The sequence below is a fragment of the Dermacentor silvarum genome, chromosome 2 (genome assembly GCF_013339745.2).
Source record: "Dermacentor silvarum isolate Dsil-2018 chromosome 2, BIME_Dsil_1.4, whole genome shotgun sequence".
NCBI lineage: Eukaryota > Metazoa > Arthropoda > Arachnida > Ixodida > Ixodidae > Dermacentor > Dermacentor silvarum.
In genome coordinates this window covers 240,930,600-240,953,039 of record NC_051155.1, presented here as the reverse complement: position 1 = coordinate 240,953,039, position 22,440 = coordinate 240,930,600, and the positions used below count along the sequence as shown (strand labels likewise).

Below are 22,440 nucleotides of genomic sequence, written 5' to 3'. Positions count from 1 at the left end.
TTGCAAATTTTGTTTTCTTCTTTATTTTCGTGAATTTATGCATTTACAAACAATGTAAACGATCTGTGGCTGCCGAAATAGCGGCACGAGCTCTGGAAGCAATCGCAGAAGCAGACGACAGCGAACAGGTTATAACTAGCGCCACTCTGCTCTTACGTTCTATCCCTAGCGGCAAAAGGGGTGAACTAGACCAGGCGTGCTGGAGCAGGGAGATCTGTGCAGGTCTGTAGTTCAGTAGGTCGTGGGTCAGACAACCGCCAACTATCCAATCGGAACCTGACGTACCACAGACGTACTACGACAGCCTTTTCTAAAATGGCGCTACTATCACAGTTTTGACAGTATCTTGAAGAAAAGTTTTTTCTGCGCTCAAAAACACTCAACGTGTTGGTTCTGCTGTGCTGTCCATGTGTTTAGTGTCAACGTTGTTGGCATAGTGTTCTCGCATCAAAAGGCAAGTGTACTAAGCTTTATCCTTTTGCCTGAGCATGCTGCGCGGCGTCTTAATTCCTTGCTCGAATGTCTAAATTGAAGACAATAAATAAATTATGAGGTTTTACGTTCCTAAACCAGGATATAATTATGTGGCACGCTGTAGTGAGAGACTCCAGATGAATTTTGACCACTGGGGTTCTAATGTGTACCCAATGCACGGTACACGAGTGTTGTATTTTCCCCAATCGAAATGCGGCCGCCGAGGACGGGATTCGACCCCGCGCCACTCGAATGTTCGATCTCGTTTGCCTCTTCATAGTTTTTACCACGCATTGTTACATTTTAACTGAGCAGAATCCTGTTTTCGTGAGTGATAGCAAGAGCTCTAATGTTATATCCGCCCGTGCGGCATTTCATTTTATAGTAGTAGTTTGGTTTGCCTCTTGGCAAATGATTACGCTGGTCGTGTTAAGTGTTTGAGCACGTGTCATGGTCACTTGACAACCATTATTCTCTGTGTGATGGTGCTAGCAGCAATCGGTGTCTTTCTTGTTGCTGTTCTTACTAAAGAAAACATTGTGGGCAAACCACACCATTTATTTACGCACATATCCAAGCGTGCAAACTTACATTGGCAATTAAAGTAAAAAAAAAAAAGGATTGAACTAGTTTAATTATTCCTTTTTTAAGTTGAAAGCAGATCCTACTGTACCAGAGGATATTTAAAGTTCAATCAGATTATTCAGTTATTATTAAGCTTATATTGCTGCGCGCTCAAGTGACTGTATTTGCTGAGCTTGTCATGGAAGGAATGCTGGTTTGGTTACTTGGTACACATTGCAAGCATGGAGAAACAATGCAAGGGTTGGACGACTGAAATTGACGTACGAAATAGGGAGCAGAGCCCGAAAGCTGACTGGAGATTTGTGCAGCTGCTTGCACTGAGCTTGCAGGAATGTCGTTGAATGTTGCAGATGAACGTAGTGGTCAGAATTAATACGGAGTCCCCCACTATGGTGTGTGCCTCACAATAAAATTGTGGTTTTGGCACGTAAGACCCCAAAATTTAATTTAATACTGGTGCAGGTTGGGGGGGAATTGTCAAGAGGTGCTAGCAAACATGTAGCCAGTTGCTGGAGCATGTTGGATAGGTGTCTTAAGCTGACAAAACCCCTTAAAGTGTATAGAGCATGAGCTGCAGGAGGGGAAGGTTGAGGATGTGTGAAGGCGTCATGTTAAGCTGGCTTGTACTGATAGCTTTGTGCATTGTTTCATGAGTTCTCAACCTGACAGCTAATGTAACAGCATGAAACTTACTCATAGTTAGAATTATGTCTTAAAGGTGGTGTCCAAATCCAGACCCCATAGAGTGGCACCCTCTGAATTTAAAATGCGGATCTTAAAGGCTATGCTTTTGCTGGTTGAATGCAGCGGAAGCGATTTTGGGACCCGGAAACACGTCATATACATAGTGTTTTGGTCACCACCAAATGAAGGTTTGTTCAATTCAGAAAAGGTGCCCAGCACCACAAATTTTTTATTTGTTCAGTTTATCAGTTCACTCACTGAAAGGTTAAAAAGTGCACTGCACCACAGCAGCACCTTGCCATGTGCCCTGTGCAATTGAGCACGGGTGTGCAGGGTGCACTGCTGTACCTCGGTGAATCGAAGGCCTAGGTGCAGTGCGCTGTTAATAAGTGAAGAGGGTGCAGAGAAACTTGGTTGAATCGCATAGACCTTGAGTGTTTGATAGCCCGGAACTTTTGATTTAACATTTAAAAAATGGCATATGTATGTGCTGCACAGATGTAATATATGCAGTAGGCTGCTGGAAGTTTATTTTTAGTCGACTTTGCTCAGGGAAAGTGAGTAACTTACTATTCATCAAATACTTGACCTTAGGTGTAACATTGGCAAGCATCTGCCGGGATATCACTGGGGTGCATGTACTGTCCCACTGAAAGATTAAGAAGATACCACTTTACTTCAGTTGAAGTGAGAAGCCTTTATGACTACTCCCATGCTGGCAAACATGCTGACACTGCTATGCAAAATACTTTTTGCCATCTGGATGATGTTGCTGTGGCAAATGCTCGATTTGCTACTCAGATTTGCCTATATGTCACTGGCTACATGGGAACAGTGAGGGTCGAAATTACACAAAAGTGATTAGCACTGCCTGAGCTGCACCAAGATTACGCACAGTGCTGTGCAGGCCAGTTCAGTTTGTGACTGACCAAATAGTAGCAGTGTGAACTCTTCACTCCCACTTTTCACTGGATTAATCTGTGATGGCAACAGGCAATGTGACAGCCCCAATTTTTAGGAAATGTAGGCATCTCTGCCAGCTCTCCTGATTTTTTATGTTTATGAATTTTGGCTTTTTCTATGATCTTACTAATGTTGTCATGTTTTGGGAAAAAATTCTGTTCACGAAACTGCAATTTCAATAGCTTTAAAAAGCTATTGAAAGATTGCAAACAAACGCATGCAAGAAGAATTGTGTTGGTACCTGGTACCCTCTTATAGCTCTGCAAGATATACCAAAGGGGTACTAGACAAGTTCCTGAAGCAGGTGAAATTGGCAGCACAGAAGTTGTTGAAAAGGTCACTGTGTGATCTAAAAACAATATGTTGCCGCCAGTTTCTGCTGTTCCAAGCTTGCTGCTGCTTGTGTGCTGTGTCTAGACAAACATGATTGTCGCTAAAGTGTGTGTGTCTCACAAATGGTATCTGCTCAGGACAGTCTCTCTCCCCCACCTCCTTCCTCTGCATTGTCATGTCTGTGGGATTTTTTAATGTCCACAGGTTGGAAGGTACAGGAGGTATGCTCAAGGGTGGAAGCGCTGTGCCATCCTGCTCCAAAACATAACAGTGTGCCAAAACTGCCTCAAACCCGCCACCGTGATGTTTTACCATCAAATTTAGCGAAACACGGGTCCTTTTCCTCACACTGGACCATTGTACGATCCAACACACCGTAAGCGACTGCGAGAAGCGCATTCAGTTTGGCGCATCTGTACGCTGCTGCAGCTAGCTGCTGCAGCTAGCTGCTGCTATTCAAACTGAAAATGCCCACTGGCGAAGCCAAATATCCGAGACAAGGAAAGCTCACAAAGGCTGTTCTTTTCCTGCTGCATGGCAATGCACACTGAGAAAGAGCTCAGTGAAAACAAGCAGGCACTTCACCATCGAGCATCTTTGTCAATAACCAGCAGGTCGAGCTTTCTTCAGACAAAAGTATACTTGAAGCATTATATGAGTGAGGCCATGAACGAGCCAATCACTAGATATCTTCTCAAGTGTGTTGGAAAGTCATAAGGGCCGGTTGCCAACGTGTTGAAATTGAGAAGGCCTCAGCGTCGCTCAAGCAAAAACATGAGCCGCTTGCAGAAGGCAGGGAAATAAACAAGCTGAACAAGGAAAAGTCCAGCCTTCAGTGCTGTCTATCCTCTCTGAAGGCACTACTGACCAGTGCCCAGGAACTTATCAGCACAGACATAGGATCAAAGCACATTCACAAGGTGGTGAGCGGAAATGTACTGCTTGTTGATGTGCACTCCAAACTGCCGGCGGTGCTTAAGCGCATCAAAGTGATTGACTCCACGCTTAAATCTATCGAGTCAAAATAGGCAAAAGCTATTAGTCAAACTTGGTGTTCAGTTCTGAAGTGTACAAGCAAGCATTTCGTTTTGAGATAGTCTTTTCCAAATTGTTGATCAGGTAAACTGTGATATTTTAAACACCTGTACATTTTTTGGCCATTTGTCTTGTCTAGCAAGAGATGCAGTCGTAGTCAGCAAAGCATTGAATGTTGAATAAAAGGATTCACATTGTGGTTTTTTGTTTGTCAGGAATTGAAATTATTAATGGTGTTTGACCCTAGAAATATGCTCCAAAACATATTTAGAATGTTTCAAAACTCTCCTTTTATTGCTTCAGTGCTGCTACAATATGGCATTAATACTGCTCTAAAATGCCTGAGCCCTCTTCCACCCCTGGATGCTGCTTGTCAGTATAGTAAAGAAATGAAAGGCCATCAGAGAATACTTCATTGCAAATTTACAGCATACAAGGTGCCATTAATACCATGGTGTGGGAAACGTTCAGGCTAATGTTCCCTTGAATTGGGGGCCACTGGTGTTCTTGTAGGTGAGTATTCCTGCAGGTTTTCTCAGCAAACAATTTGTAATACTCCGTAAATGTCTTGCCGCTGGGCTTCCAGCTCACTGGTATATATGTATATACAGGGTGATCATTTTAAGTTTCCTGGGGGAATTTTTAGAAGCCGCCTGTGGCAGATAGCATAATTCTTGTCCTTGAGCTGTGTTATTTGACGAGGCAGACATTGCTAGCATAAAAAATCGAAACATATTCTACTAATTAACTAAAATTCACTAATTACCTTCCTAATTATTTTACGGCACATATTGCAGTTTGCAAATTGTAGCTGGGTGAGTTAGCAAGACATATCCACTTGAAATTAATCTTCAGGATGACAGCAGTTTCGAGATCATCATCAGCACATATTTAGGTCCACTGCAGGACGAAGGCCTATCCCAGCGCTCTCCAATTACCCTTTCTTGTGCTAGCCGATTCCAACTTGTGCCTGAAAATTTACTAATTTCATCAGCCCAGCTAGTTTTCTGCCATCCACGACTGCATTTCCCTTCCCTTGGCATCCATTCTGTAACCTTAATGGTCCACCGGTTATCTACACTACGCATTACATGCGTAAGGTAGGTAACACAATTCGAGATATAGTTTCCTAAATTATGGGATGAAATACTTTCTAGTTAGTTCTAGTTACTTTTGTGCTTCAAATGCACAAAAGAGTATTTTTGTTAAAAAAGCAACAGTGCATTTTTACGTCGAGTTTGGTGGCGCATATCTCCAATCTGGTGTCATTCTGGAAATTCATTCCCATTGGCTGCGCTGTAAAAGTGCATGTAAAAGCTCACCGGCTACAATTCGTAAATTGCAATATATGTCGTAATTAAGAAGTTATTTAGTGAACTTAAATGAATTAATTGAATATGTGTTTCAGTTTCTTATGCAAGTAATGTCTGAATAATCCAGCTCAAGGATTAGAATTATGTTGTCTCAGTCTGCAACAGGCAATTTTTAAAAATTTCAGAACACTTAAAAATTATCACCCCGTGCGTGCGTGTTTGTGTGTGTGCAAACTGATGCATCAACCCATTTTTACATAACCGTCTTTTTGTTTTTTTTTTCCTTTTTTTTTCCCTTTGGGGATCCAAGCTATGAAGCATCGCTGGAAATGAAACTTTGACATTGCAAAAATACAGCACACATTAAGGGGAGACTCATGCATGGCTGTGTATGTGTCCTCTTACGGTGTCCCATGGTTTCGTGCTGTTACAGTTTCGTATCTAAAAATGTCGTAATGCCCCGCCTAAGTCAAAACTGTTTTAAGGCAACACCAGGGTAATATAGAGGGTTAATGCCATTGTAGCGCAATTAAGACAATCACAAAGTATCATACACCACAGGTGCTACACTTGCAAATGATTTATTAGGCTTCCTCAGCTGAGCAGGAAAGACATTCAAAACAATATATCAGTGACATGTGTACCTGCCTCTTTTTTGGTGAGATTCAGTTTTTCAATTTGTTTTCTTTGCCATGTTGAACCTGTATGCATGCACTATTATTCTGTGCATTTTTCCTGCTCAGCTGGGGATACCCTATAAATCATCTGAATGTGGTCAATGTTGTCCCATGGTGTCCTGTCCTCCTGTCCTCTGTTCGTTGTTTGTCTTAACTGCCTACAGTGGCTTCAACAAACATCAACCAAGTTGTCCAAGACCAAGTTATAATAATATTAAGGGCACTGTAGGAAAATACTCAGAAAGATAGCGTAAGTTTTCATCTCCACCACCTTTGTGTCGGGCTAAGGACATATAGGCAGCCATCACACCTGATGTGCGACAGTTTCTGTTATGAGGTGTGCTTTGCACAGCAGCAAGGTAGCACAAGACTACTTGCCTTGCCAAGCCTATTGCAGTAAGTCGAGTTGCTCATTCTTGTTGGAATACAAGATTTGAATCGTCAGGCATAGGCGGAAAGTTTTTATTTTTCCGGGGGGGTCTGGGGCTTGACCAGCTTTCCGAAACTTACCCATACCATATATATATACCCTCTGCTAAAATTTTCTATTTCTAGCTTTATGGCGACAGCAATTATATCGACACTTCAGACAAATTGTCGTGGTTGTCGTCGCCGTGATGTTCCGCATTAAATCCAAAAGCCATATACATGAGCGACCCATACCCTGTGGGTGCTGGAAAAAAGCACGTAACAGTGAGCCGAAAAGGATCGCGGCTTGATGGGCATTATTTCCCACGCGCTCAATATTCGGGTTAGTTGTAGGTCACGTAATCAAACGCGAATGGGAAGGAGAGAACGCGTCTTCTCCTCTAGCCCTGCCGTAACTGTGAATGACTGTGCGCAGTTGACGCATACGGTGCCCGCGTGCCATATCCAATTGTTGGTAATCATTGGGGGGTGCAATGATCAAGGGCGAGCAGGGATGGCTGCTAACTTAATGCGCACTGTCTTCCTTGCCGGGCTGTCTTTCTGCGCCCCTAGTGTTGCAGAGTTAAGAGACAGAGGTCATCGCAGATCACTCACAGAGGCCGTCAGTAGTGGACATAAAAATAGGCAGATAATGATAACGAATCTAATTTTCAGAGTTGCGGTGAATCGCACGGCTGTACGAACCGTTCGCCTCCGCTGCAGGCGTTCTTCATAAAGCTTTCGTTGTGAAAGCGAGTTCTCGAGGTCATCCAGTGAGGTATTTACAGGTTTACATGGTCCGTGCTTACTATGTCCACTATGCTTATTATGTAATTTTAGGTGAATGTTTACTACAATTTATATCGCCACTATAACTAACGTATAGACGCGTGTAAGGGTCACACTTTTCTGTCGTGATTTTGACGAGCCTTTCATGGGACCGGGCCATTAGACCTCATTTTTACAACTACGAGTATGAAATCAGCCATAAACCACCGCGATCGCTTCCTCTCGACATCAAGTAGCGACGCGCGAAAGTAGGCTGCGCGCAACAATTCGCTGTTGAGCCCGATCAGAATCAGCGCACGGAACGTGATTGCTTCTCGGTTGGATGTCTTTTTTAAAAAATATTGGCTGTCAAGGGGTTATGGGTATGGCCCTTACACGGGTGCGATCCTTACATGGATTTACACGGTAAGAATATTTCTTCGTATAATTGTCATCTACTTCGCTATCACTAATACTGCTTCGCCTTCCCGGCCAAACTGCACTCTTTTTTATTTTTTTAGTACTTTGAGTCCGAGTATAAGCGTTGCTGCGCATGACTTCTAGACTTCTATTTATTCTGATTTTGAGTGAATCCTGGCTTGACATCATTTCGATTACTGAGTGAATTTTATATACAAGGTGTTTCACGAACAGTTTCCAAAATTTTTTAAGGTGGCAGATAGTACAATTCTAGTTCATGAGCTCGTCTACTCGAAGAGGCGGGCATTACTTGCAAAAAAAATTGAAATGCATAATTAACAAAATTAACCAATTAAGTTTTTAGCTAATTACCTTATGGGCCATGTTGCAATTTACAAATTCTAGCCATGGAGTGCGGATCCACATTTGACTAAATCTCAGGCTGACACCAGTGTCGAGATATTAATTCTCTAACTTTGCGGAGAAATACATTGGCGTGCCAGTCACTTTCTCAACAAAACGTCGTTTTATGCATCAAAGCACAAAAGTATGAAAAGAACAAATTATGGGATTTTACGTGCCAAAACCACAATCTGATTATGAGGCACGCCTTAGTTAAGGCTCTGGAATAATTTAGACCACCTAGGGTTCTTTAACGTGCACCTAAATCTAAGTATACGGGTGTTTTAGCATTTCGCCCCCATTGAAATGCAGCCGCCGTGGCTGTGATTTAATCCCGGGACCTCATGCTTAGCAGTCCAACACCATAGCCACTAAGCAACCACGACGGGTAAGCACAAAATTAACTAGAACGCCAATGCATTTCTCTGCAATGTTCGGGAATTAATATCTCGAAAGTGGGTGCCATCCTGAGAATTAGTTCCTAGTGCATCCGCCTTGTGAATTACACGGCTAGAATTTGTAAATTGTAACACGGCCATAAGTTAATATGTTAAAAACCTAATTGGTGAATTTTAATTAGTCGATTATGCATTTGAATTTTTTGTGCAAGTAATGTCCACCTCTTCGAGTAGACCAGCTCATGAACTAGAATTGTGCTATCTGCCACAGGTAACCTTTAAAAAAGTTTTGAAAGTGTTGGCTGAAACACCCCGTATTTATGGCCTCTGCATGCAAGACCCGATGTTTCCATCCCTAATGCGTCAATGTTGTAAATAATTAGAAGAGCTTTTTTTTTTCTTTTATTTTGTCACCAGTCGTTAGCATTGCCTACTGGAAAGATAATCAATATTGAGACACATATCACTCACGTGCTTTTCACACGCCGTTTATAGAAGACTCTGCCGAAGGGGTCACTGAAGTCTGCAGGTTTTTTTTTTTTTTTTTTCGAGATAAAAAAAGCAGTCAAAGTAATTTGAAGTGAGGTGAACATACATCAACATATTCGTTCTCTAGGTATAAGCTATCCATTTAGTTTACTACCTCCTTCTCTTTAAAAAATAGAATAAACTTTGTCCTTTGTATATATTTAAATATATTGTGTCTGTGCGTGGTGTTCTCAGCGGAAATAAAAAAGAAATGTTAAAGTGAGGAAACACGGATTACGTAGCCGCCGCTGGGGCTTCTAATGCGCTTGTCCTCCTATTGTCAGGATTTGCCGAAATAAAGCGAAAGTATAAATTAAACGCCGTGCACGCCCACGCCAACAATAGTGCCGTAAGCTTTTAGCCACAACAAAAGTGAAAATGTGGAGGCAACACAACAGAATCCTCAAGTTATGTGGGTAGCAGAACTCCGGTAATGACATTTTAGGGGCGGGGGTGTAGGCTTTGGATCTCCGGGGTGGGGGGCTCAGCCCCCCCCCCGTAGTCGGCGCCTATTTCGTCAGGGTTAGGTAACTGGTTGTCATAATTACTGTGGTTGGGTGCTAGAGGTACTTGATTTGGTGGTGAGTACAGAGATGTCAGTGCTGCGCCATCTTGCGCCACACCATCGAGCTGTGCGAACCTGCACCCAAAACATAAACTTCGAATGAAGTCGCTAAATTTTGCGGGATGTGAGTGTTTGGTGGCAACCACAGAGCCGTGTGTTGGCTTTATGGGGCAGCCCTAATAATTGAGCTTGTGCGAAATATTGGTCGGTGACATTGATCGGAAAGCCAGTGAACATTTTTTTTTCCCTTTATTAGTTTTGCAGAGTTTTTTTGTATTGTTTTTCTTCTCACCAAGTTATGTGGAATACTGGCAAACATGCAGTGACCGAGGAGGTAACGCCGCGCCCCATAGATTGCATCAATCTCAATGCAAGCCTCGTCAAATACAGGCACTTGGAATGAGCAGCCACTCTTTTCTCGACGTGTCAGCCGCTTTTGGCACACATCTTCGGTCCTTATCAAACCTGAAGTAGTGTGATGTGATGGTTCACTTTCTGAACCATTACAAGACCGCGCCGCTGTTTGGCACGTGCGTCATATGCACAACATACTTGATGACAATGATTACATCTGAGACTTCTGATTTCACTGGCACGGCGATGTGTTGTCACATTGATGTTTCTTTTAAATTGCGTGTTTTTTTTTTGTTTTTTTTGAAAAGGACCACATGCTGTTATCAGTCATTTCTCAATGTCCTTCCCAATCTTTGCAATGATACCTTATCCAATGTGTGAATTCAATAATGTTAGCTAATTAAACTTAAATATTAGTTGCTTGTGCTCAATGGAAAACAGCAAAAAACTCTTGACTAGCATTAACAAAAGCCTATCAGCATACAATGGGTGTGGTTCGCATAAAGCCCTCCGATTATTCTTTTTCTTGCCCACATTTATTTGGCACATACGGTATGTAACTTAATAGTGGTTTCCAAGAAACGCATACGAGTTTCCTTTGTTGGATTATGGCAATTTATTACTTTCATGAACTTTCCTCCACCGTGCGGGCTTTCACAGAACTGATTCACCATAATTTAAGTGTTCTGCAAGAACATCTTTTCTTGGTTAGTCTGTATTTCACTCTTGTTGAGCTTTACCTAGCATGTTCCAAAACGCGCATCTTCTGCTCCATAATGCACAATTCCTGATCCTAACCTGCTCAAAGTGCCAAATTTGCTGCTCCCAGAGGTGCTTCAAAACTCCCTTGGCTGCTTCCATCCCTGTGAGGATGACAATGGTGGTGCAGGAACTGAGGTGCTCAACCCTTACAGTGATTTGTAGATCTGCTGCAAAGTGCGGGAGGAAGCAGTGCTGGCGGTCCAAGGCAAACTGTGTTCGTGTACAATGGTGGTTGCTGTACCAATAAGGCCTTCCAGTGATATAAGAGGAACACACAGAACTGCTCTGGGAAAATGCTCTCATAACGGCTCTACACCAGCCATGGTGACACCACCTGAGGCCTGCATGAGCCCTCATGAGAGCATGCCTAGAATAGTTCTCAGTGCTTCTTCTGTTCACATCTGGAAAACAATTTATTTTTCCTTACGCCATTGCTCATATAAGACATTGTCTATAATGCCAACTACTTTGTTTGAGAGGTAAAAGAGCACTGGAACAATATTTTCAACTCTTTCTTATTTTCGTTAACTGAAGGTCGTAGAGCTCTGAATCCTTAATAATTCAATATGAGAACTTTTCTACAGCGAGTTTTGGTTTCATTTCCCATGAGGTTACTGATTCGTGACGTCATGATGGAGAAGGTGGTCACATCGGAGCAGGACATTGCAGCGTATTGAGACTCGCTCTATCCCGCTTGGTCACTTCCTATGCTATTGCTCGCTGTGAGCAAGTGGGAGCGAGTGTCAAAAGGTTGCAATATACTGCTTCCATGTGACCACCTTCTGCATCATTACATCACGACACATTATAAAAGAAACTGAAACCGGCTGTTGGAAAGCTATTATATTCAATTATTTAGGGTGCTCTGAAAAACTGTGAGTTTAGTTTCTAGCATTTGAAGGACCCGGATCTTGCTTTATCGTGCAAAAAGAAATTAGTCGAAAATATCGAGTCAGTATGGGGGGCCTTTATAGGGCAAAAAGGAAGACGTATAACAAATCTATTTAAAATAGTATTCCTCTCATATTAAAAATATCTGAGGACACCTAAGCACTTCTTATGAGTTGTGAATGTGAAAGCATTAATGTCCAAATTGAACGCTGCTGAGCGGTCCTTTGGAGTTATGAACTCCTTGCGGGCAAGCGAGCGCATTGAGATGCTTGGCGCATTTTCATTTGGCCTTACCGAGGTACAGTTAGAATGCAGGCGAGAGCTTGTGCGGGCAGAGAACACGCAGATAACACAGGCTTCTGAGAGTGACGTGGCGTCGCGGCGATGCCCTCTCCTCTCATGCAGAACCTGGTGCATAGCAGCATGTGTCCCCCTTTCACCCGTTCTTCTCCATTGAGACATGCTTGTGATGTGGCGTCAGAGCCAGTGGGAATGTACTTGCTGTTTCGCTGCTATAGACGACAAACATTGGCTTTTTCGCTCAATGGGCTGTTTGACGCTTTTGCGTCAATAAAATATCTGTTATCCAATCCTCTTTCTTGTCGGGTTCGTGGAAAATTTACGAATTTTATTGTTGGCAGGTATGACATTTAAGTGGTGCCATGCCCACTGGTTCTTGAGAAGTTGTGCCATCAAAGCAGCTCCTGAAGTGAAGCAAGTTGTGGGCCCTATCTCCTTTCTTAAACTCTAATTTGAGATCCCAAATTGGCTGCAGGTGTGCTGCATCTTTTCCTCATCTTGGTTCAAATAATGCTTTATGGGGACAGTAAAAGCTTTCTCATTCATATTTTTCATTGACCGTTGCGATAGGGCTGGCTGGGGTAGAGTCAAGCATCCGGGGCCATCTTAAAGCAAGGATTGTGATGGCCCACTTCTGGGCTATTGTGATTATGCGCTGCCTCTGGTAATCTTGGTTGGTTGCTTCTCAAGAAAATCATGAAGGGGCGAAAGGAATGTAATTGGCATGAAACTGTTGTGTTGTTTTGTCTTGGAGTAGCTAAGGCTACTCCAAGCCCATGAGGTAACATGGGCTTGGTAAACTGAGAGAGAGAGAGAGGGGGGGAATTTATTGAGGAAACAGAGGTTGGACTGAGGTAATATCCTCTAACCTGCTAGTTTGCTCTGAAACGAGGGGTAGGGGAACTGGGGGGGGGGGGGGAACTAAGTGTATTGGCTTCCTGCAGCCAACTCTTTTTTGTGAGATGAAACCTATTGTTGTGTTTTGTTGTTTTCATGCGGTTTAGTCTAGTATGAAGTTATAGAAGCTCGCCCAACTTTGTTTCTATATTTATTTGTTGTTGCCAGAACAATGTTTAAACTGTTTAAGTTGTACATGATATAGAGAATTATTTTTGATTAACTTACGAAGTCTCGACATGCTCATATGTGCCTTTACTACAGATGTTTGCTGCAACTGTAACAATACTTTCAATCACCTCTCTTAATATCAAGTGATTGGCTAGCTAGGCTGTGTTCTGCTACTGAGTATGAGGATTTTTATTCAGCTCTGTTTGTCATAGTTATGTTTCATGCACTAGGAAGGCGCAGAAACATACAGGTGCCTTATGCCAACAATCTGTTGTGCAACATAATCTACAGTGATTTCTTTGACTCAATGCACTTTCACTTTAAGTCATTAAATCAAGCTTATAGTGTGCCTGCTTTTTTTTTTTTTTTTTGCCCTGCAGCAGAACTTGCAACATGGAAGCAGCTGCAGTGGATGTAGACATGGAGAAAGAAGTCACCATTGCATCTAGGCTTGAGAACCCTTTTCACATTAAAGCTAGCAAAGAGACCGAAGAGGAAAATCAGAATGAAAATAAAGATTTGGACTGTGAAGGCAAAGTTTGGCCAGCGGTAGAAGCTGATGGCAACCTTGCATCAAGGCCATGTGACAATAGCATCATCGATTCACCTAGCTCAGAGGCATGTTCTAGTGGTACTGCTGGAGAGAGCTGTGGGATCACAGAGAGGCCTGGGGACCCTTCTAGCATGCCAGCTAGCAATGATATAGTAAAGCAATCAAAGAAAGATGAAGTAAAAGTTGAAGATGAAGACTTAAAAGACGCAGAAGGAAATGGTGACTACACTTCTACGCCACGTGACAGCAACATTTTGGATTCAACTAGCTCTGAGCTGCGTCGTCCTGTTCAAGGTAGCTATGTGACTTCCAAAGAGCCCCAGTACTCTTCCGACGTTAAAACTGGCAAAAAAATACTACATTCAGAAGAACAGAAGAATGAAGACAAGGATGTTAAAGAAGTTTGGCCCAAGGCAGAAGACAGTAGGGTTGCATGCAAGTCTTCCCACAGTAACACTGCAGATTCTACCTGTTCTGAGCCAAGTGGCAGTGGTGGTGTGAAAGAGGGCTATGCAGCTTTAACAGAGCCTCAGACCTTTTCTGACAGTAAAATCAATAATACTGCAGAACAGTCAGCAGAAGGAAATAGTGCTAGTGAGGATAAGAATAGCATTTGCAAAGTTCTGTCAAAGCTGGGTGAAGAGGACAGCCTTGCACCTAAGCCATGCAGCAGTAATCTTGTAGAATCAACATGCCCTGAAATAAACTGTAGCAGTGCCACTGATGAGACCACTGTGCGCTCAGACAATCCACATGGCTTTTCCTCATTTGTACCTAGGGAAAACAAAGCAGGAAAACAAGGTGAAAATGACAATGAAGGACATGGCTCTTCCTCCATTGAACCTAGCAAAAATGAAACTGGCAAAGAAGAGCAAAAGGACAGGGAAGGACATTGCTCTTCTTCCATTGAATCTAGAAAAAATGAAGCAGGAAAAGAAGGGCAAAATGATAGTGAAGGACATGATGCTTCCTGCACTGAACCTAGAAAAAACAAAGCAGGAAATGAAAAGGAAAATGATAATGAAGGACGTGGCTCTTCCTCCATTGAACCTAGCAAAAATGAAACTGGCAAAGAAGAGCAAAAGGACAGTGAAGGACATTGCTCTTCTTCCATTGAATCTAGAAAAAATGAAGCAGGAAAAGAAGGGCAAAATGATAGTGAAGGACATGATGCTTCCTGCACTGAACCTAGAAAAAACAAAGCAGGAAATGAAAAGGAAAATGATAATGAAGGACGTGGCCCTTCCTCCATTGAACCTAGCAAAAATGAAACTGGCAAAGAAGAGCAAAAGGACAGTGAAGGACATTGCTCTTCTTCCATTGAATCTAGAAAAAATGAAGCAGGAAAAGAAGGGCAAAATGATAGTGAAGGACATGATGCTTCCTGCACTGAACCTAGAAAAAACGAAGCAGAAAATGAAAAGGAAAATGATAATGAAGGACGTGGCTCTTCCTCCATTGAACCTAGCAAAAATGAAACTGGCAAAGAAGAGCAAAAGGACAGTGAAGGACATTGCTCTTCTTCCATTGAATCTAGAAAAAATGAAGCAGGAAAAGAAGGGCAAAATGATAGTGAAGGACATGATGCTTCCTGCACTGAACCTAGAAAAAACGAAGCAGGAAATGAAAGAAATGATAATGAAGGACGTGGCCCTTCCTCCATTGAACCTAGCAAAAATGAAACTGGCAAAGAAGAGCAAAAGGACAGTGAAGGACATTGCTCTTCTTCCATTGAATCTAGAAAAAATGAAGCAGGAAAAGAAGGGCAAAATGATAGTGAAGGACATGATGCTTCCTGCACTGAACCTAGAAAAAACGAAGCAGGAAATGAAAAGGAAAATGATAATGAAGGACGTGGCTCTTCCTCCATTGAACCTAGCAAAAATGAAACTGGCAAAGAAGAGCAAAAGGACAGTGAAGGACATTGCTCTTCTTCCATTGAATCTAGAAAAAATGAAGCAGGAAAAGAAGGGCAAAATGATAGTGAAGGACATGATGCTTCCTGCACTGAACCTAGAAAAAACGAAGCAGGAAATGAAAAGGAAAATGATAATGAAGAATGTGGCTCTTCCTCCATTGAACCTAGGAAACACGAAGGAGGTAAAGAAGATAATGATGGTGAAAGTGAACATGGAGATCTCAAAGGCAACCTTCAGCCACCGGTGGAGAAACCTGCTAACAATTCATCTGAGCAATGCGACAGCCAAGCATGTGTCAAAGCATCAAGTAGTTTTGAACCATGTAGTCATGCTGTAGATGACCATGTGCTTTCAAAGGAGCCTGAGAACTCATCTTTCACTGAAACAAGTAAAGAAGTAACAGAACAAGAAGAGGAAAGTGAAGATGAAGAGGGAAGTGATGATGAAGCAGACCAGGAAGGGAAATGTCATCCTAGTGTGTCAAAGTTTCTTCATCGCTACATAAAAATTGGCAAGTACACACCAGCACCTATGTCGAAGGCCGGTGACTTTCGCATGAAAAAGTCAGACACTCTGCTTGAAGCTCCTTCGTTGGTGACGCCCTTACTCATAAAAAGACCAGACTACTTTTTGGCAGAAAACACAAACTCTGAGGGAAAACGAGAACGAAAAAGAGTGTTGCCTTTGGGGAAAGGTGGGAGCTCTGCTGATGACTTCTTTGGAAGCACAGCTGGTGAATTCTTCATTGGTATCGGCTTGAGCAGAGCAAAAGAAGTGTACAACCGAGAGCAATTAAGGCACAAGAAATGTGAGATAAAGAAAGCAGGTGACTGTGCACAAGAGGTGATCGATGACTGTCGAAGGCTGGCTGAAGTGCACCAAAAATTCAGAATTGCAAATGCTCCTTACAATTTTAAAATGAAGTCGTGCAGATTATGTGATTTTAAGACTGAATCAAGCCTTGTTCTAGAAGGCCACCTACTGACGCCACACTTGACACCACGACGGGAGCTTCGGTGCAGCTTTTGTGGCTTTACAACTCGTGATAGGGAAGCTTTTGTATTCCATGTGGAGGCTATGCACAACCGACAGACAACTGTAGAGCCCCCACTGCTTCTTCATCAGTGCCCTTTTTGTCCTTTTGAGACCAATCTGAAAACGAAGGCTACATCCCATGTCAGTCGTTGCGAAAAAGTTTTCAGTATTGCTGCGAATCAGCAGCTCTCTTGTGACTTTCAGCCTCCAGGAATCACAGCTAAGCCCATCACATTAGATGATGTCAGGAGTTATGAAAAAATATTGTTGACATTAGGCCGCAATGCTAAAGGTCCACAGAAGGGCTCTTGTGCTGCACGTAGTCAAAATGGAGCTCCTGCACTGTTAGCGCCTCGGGGAAAAGTGCCACTGGCACCCAAAAAACCAAGATCAGCTCCCTTGCTAAATCATAATCAAGGACAAATACATTCTAGGCTAGGATTGATCCGGCCAGATTATTTATCGAACCAAGTGTTCCAATTTATAGGGAGTGATTCAAAGCTTATCCCACTGCACAATGGAAGCACCAGGCAGACTCTGGCTCTTGCTCACACACCTTCCTACATGGCAAATTTGCATATTCGTGCCCCAGCTCCTGTGCAAGCCCAGCAGCAGACACAACCACAAGCACCTAAATCCTTGGAGGCCGCTGGCTCAAGTGTCCCTTTTGTCGTTTGTGAGATCTGTGATGGCTACCTCACAGACTTGGTGCACCTGCGTTTGCACATGCACCGGATACATCACCTGGTGATCCATCGTGCCACGCTGACCCATCGCCCGCCACTCAACTGTCAGAAGTGTGAGAGGCGTTTCTTCACTGACCAGGGGCTGGAACGCCATTTGCTAGGTGCTCATGGCATGGTCACACCCAACATGCAGTCCTTGGCCAAACATGGTAAAGATGCTGGCCGTTGCCCGGCATGTGGCCGCATGTATGCTACCAAGCTGGTTTCGCACATGAGTGAGGTAAGAAGTATACTATTTGCTCCCTATGAGGAAGCTTTACCTTCAGAGTTTGTTTCTAGATACATTGGAACAGAAAAACATGTTTTATTAGTTATCCACAGAAATAATTTTAACGACGTCTGTTCTTTTAAAGGCCAACTGCAATGAAATATTGTACTGCGTGAAAAGCCTAGTTTAAGATAATGTAGATATGAAGGACCCTTCGTGCAAAACTTTGCTATTTGAAATACAAGTGAAAGTGTCTCAAACAGCTTGCAAAAATAGCCATTTTTGGGTCTTAACTCATTGTGACAACCACCAGGTACTACCCGCCGCGGTGGCTCAGTTAAGGCGTTGCGCTGCTGAGCACGAGATCGCGGGATCGAGTCCCGGCCACGGCGGCTGCATTTCGATGGAGGCGAAATGCAAAAACGCCTGTGTGCTTGCGTTGTAATGCACGTTAAAGAACCCCAGGCGGTCAAAATTAATCCGGAGCCCTCCACCACGGTGTGCCTCATAATCAGAACTGGTTTTGGCACGTAAAACCCCAGAAAGAAGAAGAACCACCAGGTACTTATGTTGTCTGCTTAGGTGCTTTCTAAATTATTTTAAAAAAACTATACATTTACCAGCCTTGCGGCTTTGCCAAGATTGCTTCAGTGATATATACTACTGATATATAACAAATTTTATCCAAAGTGAAATTTCATTGTAATTGGCCTTTAACATTTATTAACGTGTATTGGGTGTTAGAAGCAGATTTTCATTTAGACCTTGAACTTACTCACAAAAATTTGCAAGAAATAATTCTAGTAAGATGATACACAGTGTGTAAGTCTAGCTCAGCATTTGACTTATTCTGTGCCAAAGACGAGAATTTTCTTTCATCTATTGAGTGTGACAAGTCAAGTGGCAGTCATTTTATCATTTTTGTGTGAGTGCACTTGTTTTTTTGCACCAGAAAGTTGACTTTTAAAATGTAGCCACAGTTTCTCAAAATGCTAGGTTTACATGTGTGTTATGGCCAGTCCTTTTAAAGGATATTTTAGCCCAAGCTTGTATTTTTCTTATAACCTGTTACATTTGTTTGCATTGACTGAGTATTGTAAACCTGCACTAAATGTATTGCATTTTGTTTTTTGTGCAGGTGCATAAAATGACAATAAGGTTGGCCACCCTGTCCTACAAATGCACAGTCTGCGCTGCAGTGTTTGACCTCTATCAGCATTTTGAAAACCATGTACGCAAAGTACACGCTAAGGCCCCAAACAAGTCGTCTGCAGCAGCCTTAAAGGACGCCCCTGCGAAGATGGCATTGTCGGCTCAAGCCTCTACTCCCACAACAGCTCAGCACAATTCCTCAAAACGACCATGCTTGCCTGCAGCCTCTACTCCCACAACTGCTCAGCACAATTCCTCAAAGCGACCATGCTTGGCTGCAGCCTCTACTCCCACAACTGCTCAGCACAATTCCTCAAAGCGACCATGCTTGGCTGCAGCCTCCACTGCCGCACCACCCAAGCCCAATTCTACAAAGCAGCTATTCATGGCTCTAACGTCTAGTCCTGTAACTTCTGATACCAATTCTGCCAAGCGGCCACTCTTGGCTTCAACTTCTAGTCCTGCAAGTGCAAATTCTAGTTCTGCAAAATGGCCATTTTCGGCTACAGCCTCTACTTCTGCAACTGCCAATCCCAATTCTGCTAAGCGACCATGCTTAGCTGCAGCCTCTACACCCACAACAGCCCAGCTCAATTCTGAAACACAGCTTTTCTTGGCTCTAACGTCTAGTCCTGAAAGTTCTGATAACAAATCTACAAAGCAGCCAATCTTGGCTTCAACCTCTAGTCCAGCAAGCTCAAATTCCAGTTCTGCTAAACAGCCATTCTTGGCTAGAGCCTCTACTTCTGCGGTGGCTAAGACAGTAGCCATTCCTGCAACTGGTGCACCTAGTTCTGAGATGAAGCCAATTGCCTGTTTGCCAGCAGACCAGCCTACAAAGCAGCCACTCTCGGCCCTGGCCACTGTGGCTACAGCAGTCACTAAGGCAACAAGTGTTCTAACTGTTGAATCACATTCTAAGCTGAAAGAACGCTCGAGCATGTCGGCAAATCCTGTCTGTAAGCCTGCGGTGTCTGAAATAAAGGTGGAACAGGCAGTTGATATGGAAGTTGCGCCCTCTGTACCACTGGAGCTAGACGAGCCTGTACTTGGTTGGTGTGTGACGTGTAAGGAGGGTGTAGAGGACTTGGCTGAACATCTGAAGGACAAACACATGCGGCAGTGTCATGTTCGTGTATGCCGCATTGAGAGGTGTGACCTGTGCCTGTCATCATTTCGTGGCCTAATAGTGGTGACCACATCAGACGTCGAGGATGAGGACAGTTCAGAGGAGGACGGGGAGGAAGATGACAGTGAAAATGATTAACCTGCAACTCTGGAAACAGTGGACCTGGATGGGCCACACAGTGCTGAGCCAATGAATGTGGAAGAGGCTCACTGCCCAAAGAGTAGCCCGACGAGGCCGTGTGTGGGGAAGGACCTTGTCCAAGTCCATAGGAGTGCATTTTGCAGTTCTCGAACCCTCGCTGTTGAAGCAGAGGTTCCCAGACTCCTTTTTACAGTATCCTTAGGGCTTTCACAACGTGTTGAGGCAAGCACATTGGGTACTATAAACTTAATGTACTTGCCTACCAAGATATTCTTAAGCGTAGAAAGGATTCGAAGATTAGTAAACATCCACACCTGATCAGTCACATTGTTACCCAGATTATTATGTAAAAATGCATCCATACATGTTCAATCAAGTGGCAGCTGAAGATTTGTTGCAATCAAATCAAATGAACATCATTAGGAACGGAATAATGCATACGTTACAGTAGTGAAAAAAGGAGAACAATTGGGACACATCCATTTAGGTCATTTGACTCTAAATGTGTTCTGCAAAACCTTAGAATTTCACAGAGATCAGTATGGGAACCTCTGACTTACAAGCCTATAAATAATCATTGGTCTGCTTACCCTGCAAGGGGATGCAGAAGAGCTGGGTTGAGTTCTTCTGTTGCACATATTGCCTTGAATTATTTGCTGCTGTCCTGCTGTGTTCACAATATTTAATTGATGTCTTCTTGTGGTAAAGTAGAACACTGATTCTTGTTGCATAAATTGTAGGCTGTCACTCCTGTGTTCAGCAATGTGCAGCGAGTGGCAGCAGCAGCATTCATCCAGTTTGCTTGCGACTGTGCACATTGTCCTTTCTCTCGATGTGCTTGTCGTTGTTAATAAGGCTTAACTTGCAATTTAGTGGTTTCAGTACTGTTTGTATAATTTATAGATTGTACTGTCATAGCGTTTTGTATTTTCATCACTTATGTGGTAAGGTGGAGGAGGCTTCCAACTTTGCCTTCATAGTTTTTGTCCATTCCATTTATGGCGTGTCAAATATTAGTTTTGTTTGAATACTGTAAGTGAAAACCAAAGTTCCTGCAGTCTGCAAGGAGAAATGTTGATGCAAGTGTATACTCTTCTGATCGAGTGATTCAGGTGCAGAAGAATTGCAGTATGTGTGCAGGCGATCCAGTTACTGTGTCATGTGAACACAGATGTGAACTATGCAACTTATCATGTTCTCCTTCTGCTTAATAAATTAAAGCAGCAAGCACTGCCTGAAGATGGGTGCATTTCTTCTTATTGTGCATGGTGAAAAATGAAACAGGTCCCACAGACTTACTGTTGCACCTTGCACATGTTCGTGCAGGTTCCTGTCTGCATATAATTCGTGTCTCGAAGTGCATTAGGGCTTTGTCATTAGAAAATTTGCCTAACGATACTGTGCATTTAGAGCAGAGCGACATTAAATTGATCAACTTTCAAAACTATTTTCATTCATTTGAAAGGCCAAGCGTTCTTTTCCTCAATTTTGCGCGAGCCCTGGTGCCAGTACGCCAGTGCAATGCCTGCTTTAACTATACTCGCGGACAACTTTCTGTGGCAGGGAAGGGAAAGCTACGGGCGCGTGGATGCTGCACATGTGTTAATGCGCCAAGTAGTCCGGCAGCGTTTGAGAGCTTCCACGTACGGCGTTTGCCCAGACGCAGAAGAGAAAAGCCGCAAAATAAGTTAGCTTTTACACTCAGTGGTGTGTTCTGATTTATTTAACTGTTGCTAATAAGCTGTTTATGTTTTCTCTTTCCCAGCCTAAACCAACATGGATTAAAATGCGGGACTCTTTTCAGGGGCACTCTCACTTGTGCGCGCTTTGCCTCCGTAGCTTTCCCTTCTTTGCCACAGAAAGTGGCCCGTGAGTATAGATACTTAGAACGTCGCTTGCTTTCTCATATCAGCCGCCCTACCACGCGTTGCTAAGAGGCGCCGCGAGATAGCCCTCACTAAAGCCCTCACCACCGCTCGGTCCTAGATTAAAGATAGTAACTTTACTCTCCTATATAAAGTGAGATAGGAGACACACTTATAAAGCGAGATACAAGAAAAAAGAATCATGTGGTTGCTGCGGTAAAGCAAGGGAAACGATGGAGCATGTTTTATTGGAATGTGAAGATATCTGCCCAGCGGTCGATTTAGACACTTCTGGCCTCCTTGAAGCCCTTGGGTTCAGCGAGAGCACTGTAAACATGTCCACAATAGAGATTAGTAAGAGGCGATTGGAAGGTTGGTGGATGAAAAGTATGGAAACGACAGACTACGCAGGCGTACAATAACGAAGTTCAGAAAGTTTATTAAGGGAAATCCGTTTTTTTTTTTTGAATAGGTAGAACATTAGGCAATATAATAAGAGCCTGGTGGCGCAACCCACCGCCCCGTTCCAAAGGGGACGCTCCTAACATCCATCCATCCCTAAAGTTCCTCAATCATCCTCCAATCCCTGAATCTTCCAAAAGTAGCACCATTCTTAGATCTTTTCGCCACCCCGCTCACCTCGGCGTTTCCTCCTGGCCGCATCCTGTCGCCCCAACCTCCTCCGCTCCTCCATTGGCCAATCCGTGTCACGTGGAAGCGCGCGTGGCGCCTTAGGGTCATTCCACGCCAACTGTCCCAACCTT

The 22,440-nt window shown here is 43.3% G+C and overlaps 1 protein-coding gene across 4 annotated transcripts; it reads left to right on the top strand.

The window, feature by feature from the left end:
- Nucleotides 1–274: 274 nt before the first annotated feature.
- Nucleotides 275–21,056, top strand: LOC119442977 (uncharacterized). 4 transcript variants are annotated; one of them, XM_037708069.2, is made up of 3 exons: nucleotides 275–454; nucleotides 13,312–17,401; nucleotides 18,528–21,056. In XM_037708069.2, the coding sequence occupies exons 2-3, from the start codon at nucleotides 13,322–13,324 to the stop codon at nucleotides 19,806–19,808; spliced, it is 5,361 nt and encodes a 1,786-aa protein (XP_037563997.1). In that variant the 5' UTR covers nucleotides 275–454; nucleotides 13,312–13,321; the 3' UTR covers nucleotides 19,809–21,056. The 4 variants fall into 4 exon arrangements, with proteins under 4 accessions (XP_037563997.1, XP_037563996.1, XP_049518448.1 ...); XM_037708068.2 differs by having other exon boundaries at nucleotides 13,309–17,401; XM_049662491.1 differs by lacking the exon at nucleotides 275–454 and having other exon boundaries at nucleotides 13,312–15,356; nucleotides 15,564–17,401.
- Nucleotides 21,057–22,440: the final 1,384 nt, after the last annotated feature.

Excerpts from the sequence above, each read along its gene's own strand:
- LOC119442977 (XM_037708069.2), top strand. The coding sequence starts at position 13,322 with ATGGAAGCAGCTGCAGTGGATGTAGACATGGAGAAAGAAGTCACCATT. Across the intron at positions 17,402-18,527 it reads TGGTTTCGCACATGAGTGAG|GTGCATAAAATGACAATAAG; the intron begins GTAAGAAGTATA and ends TTTTTTGTGCAG.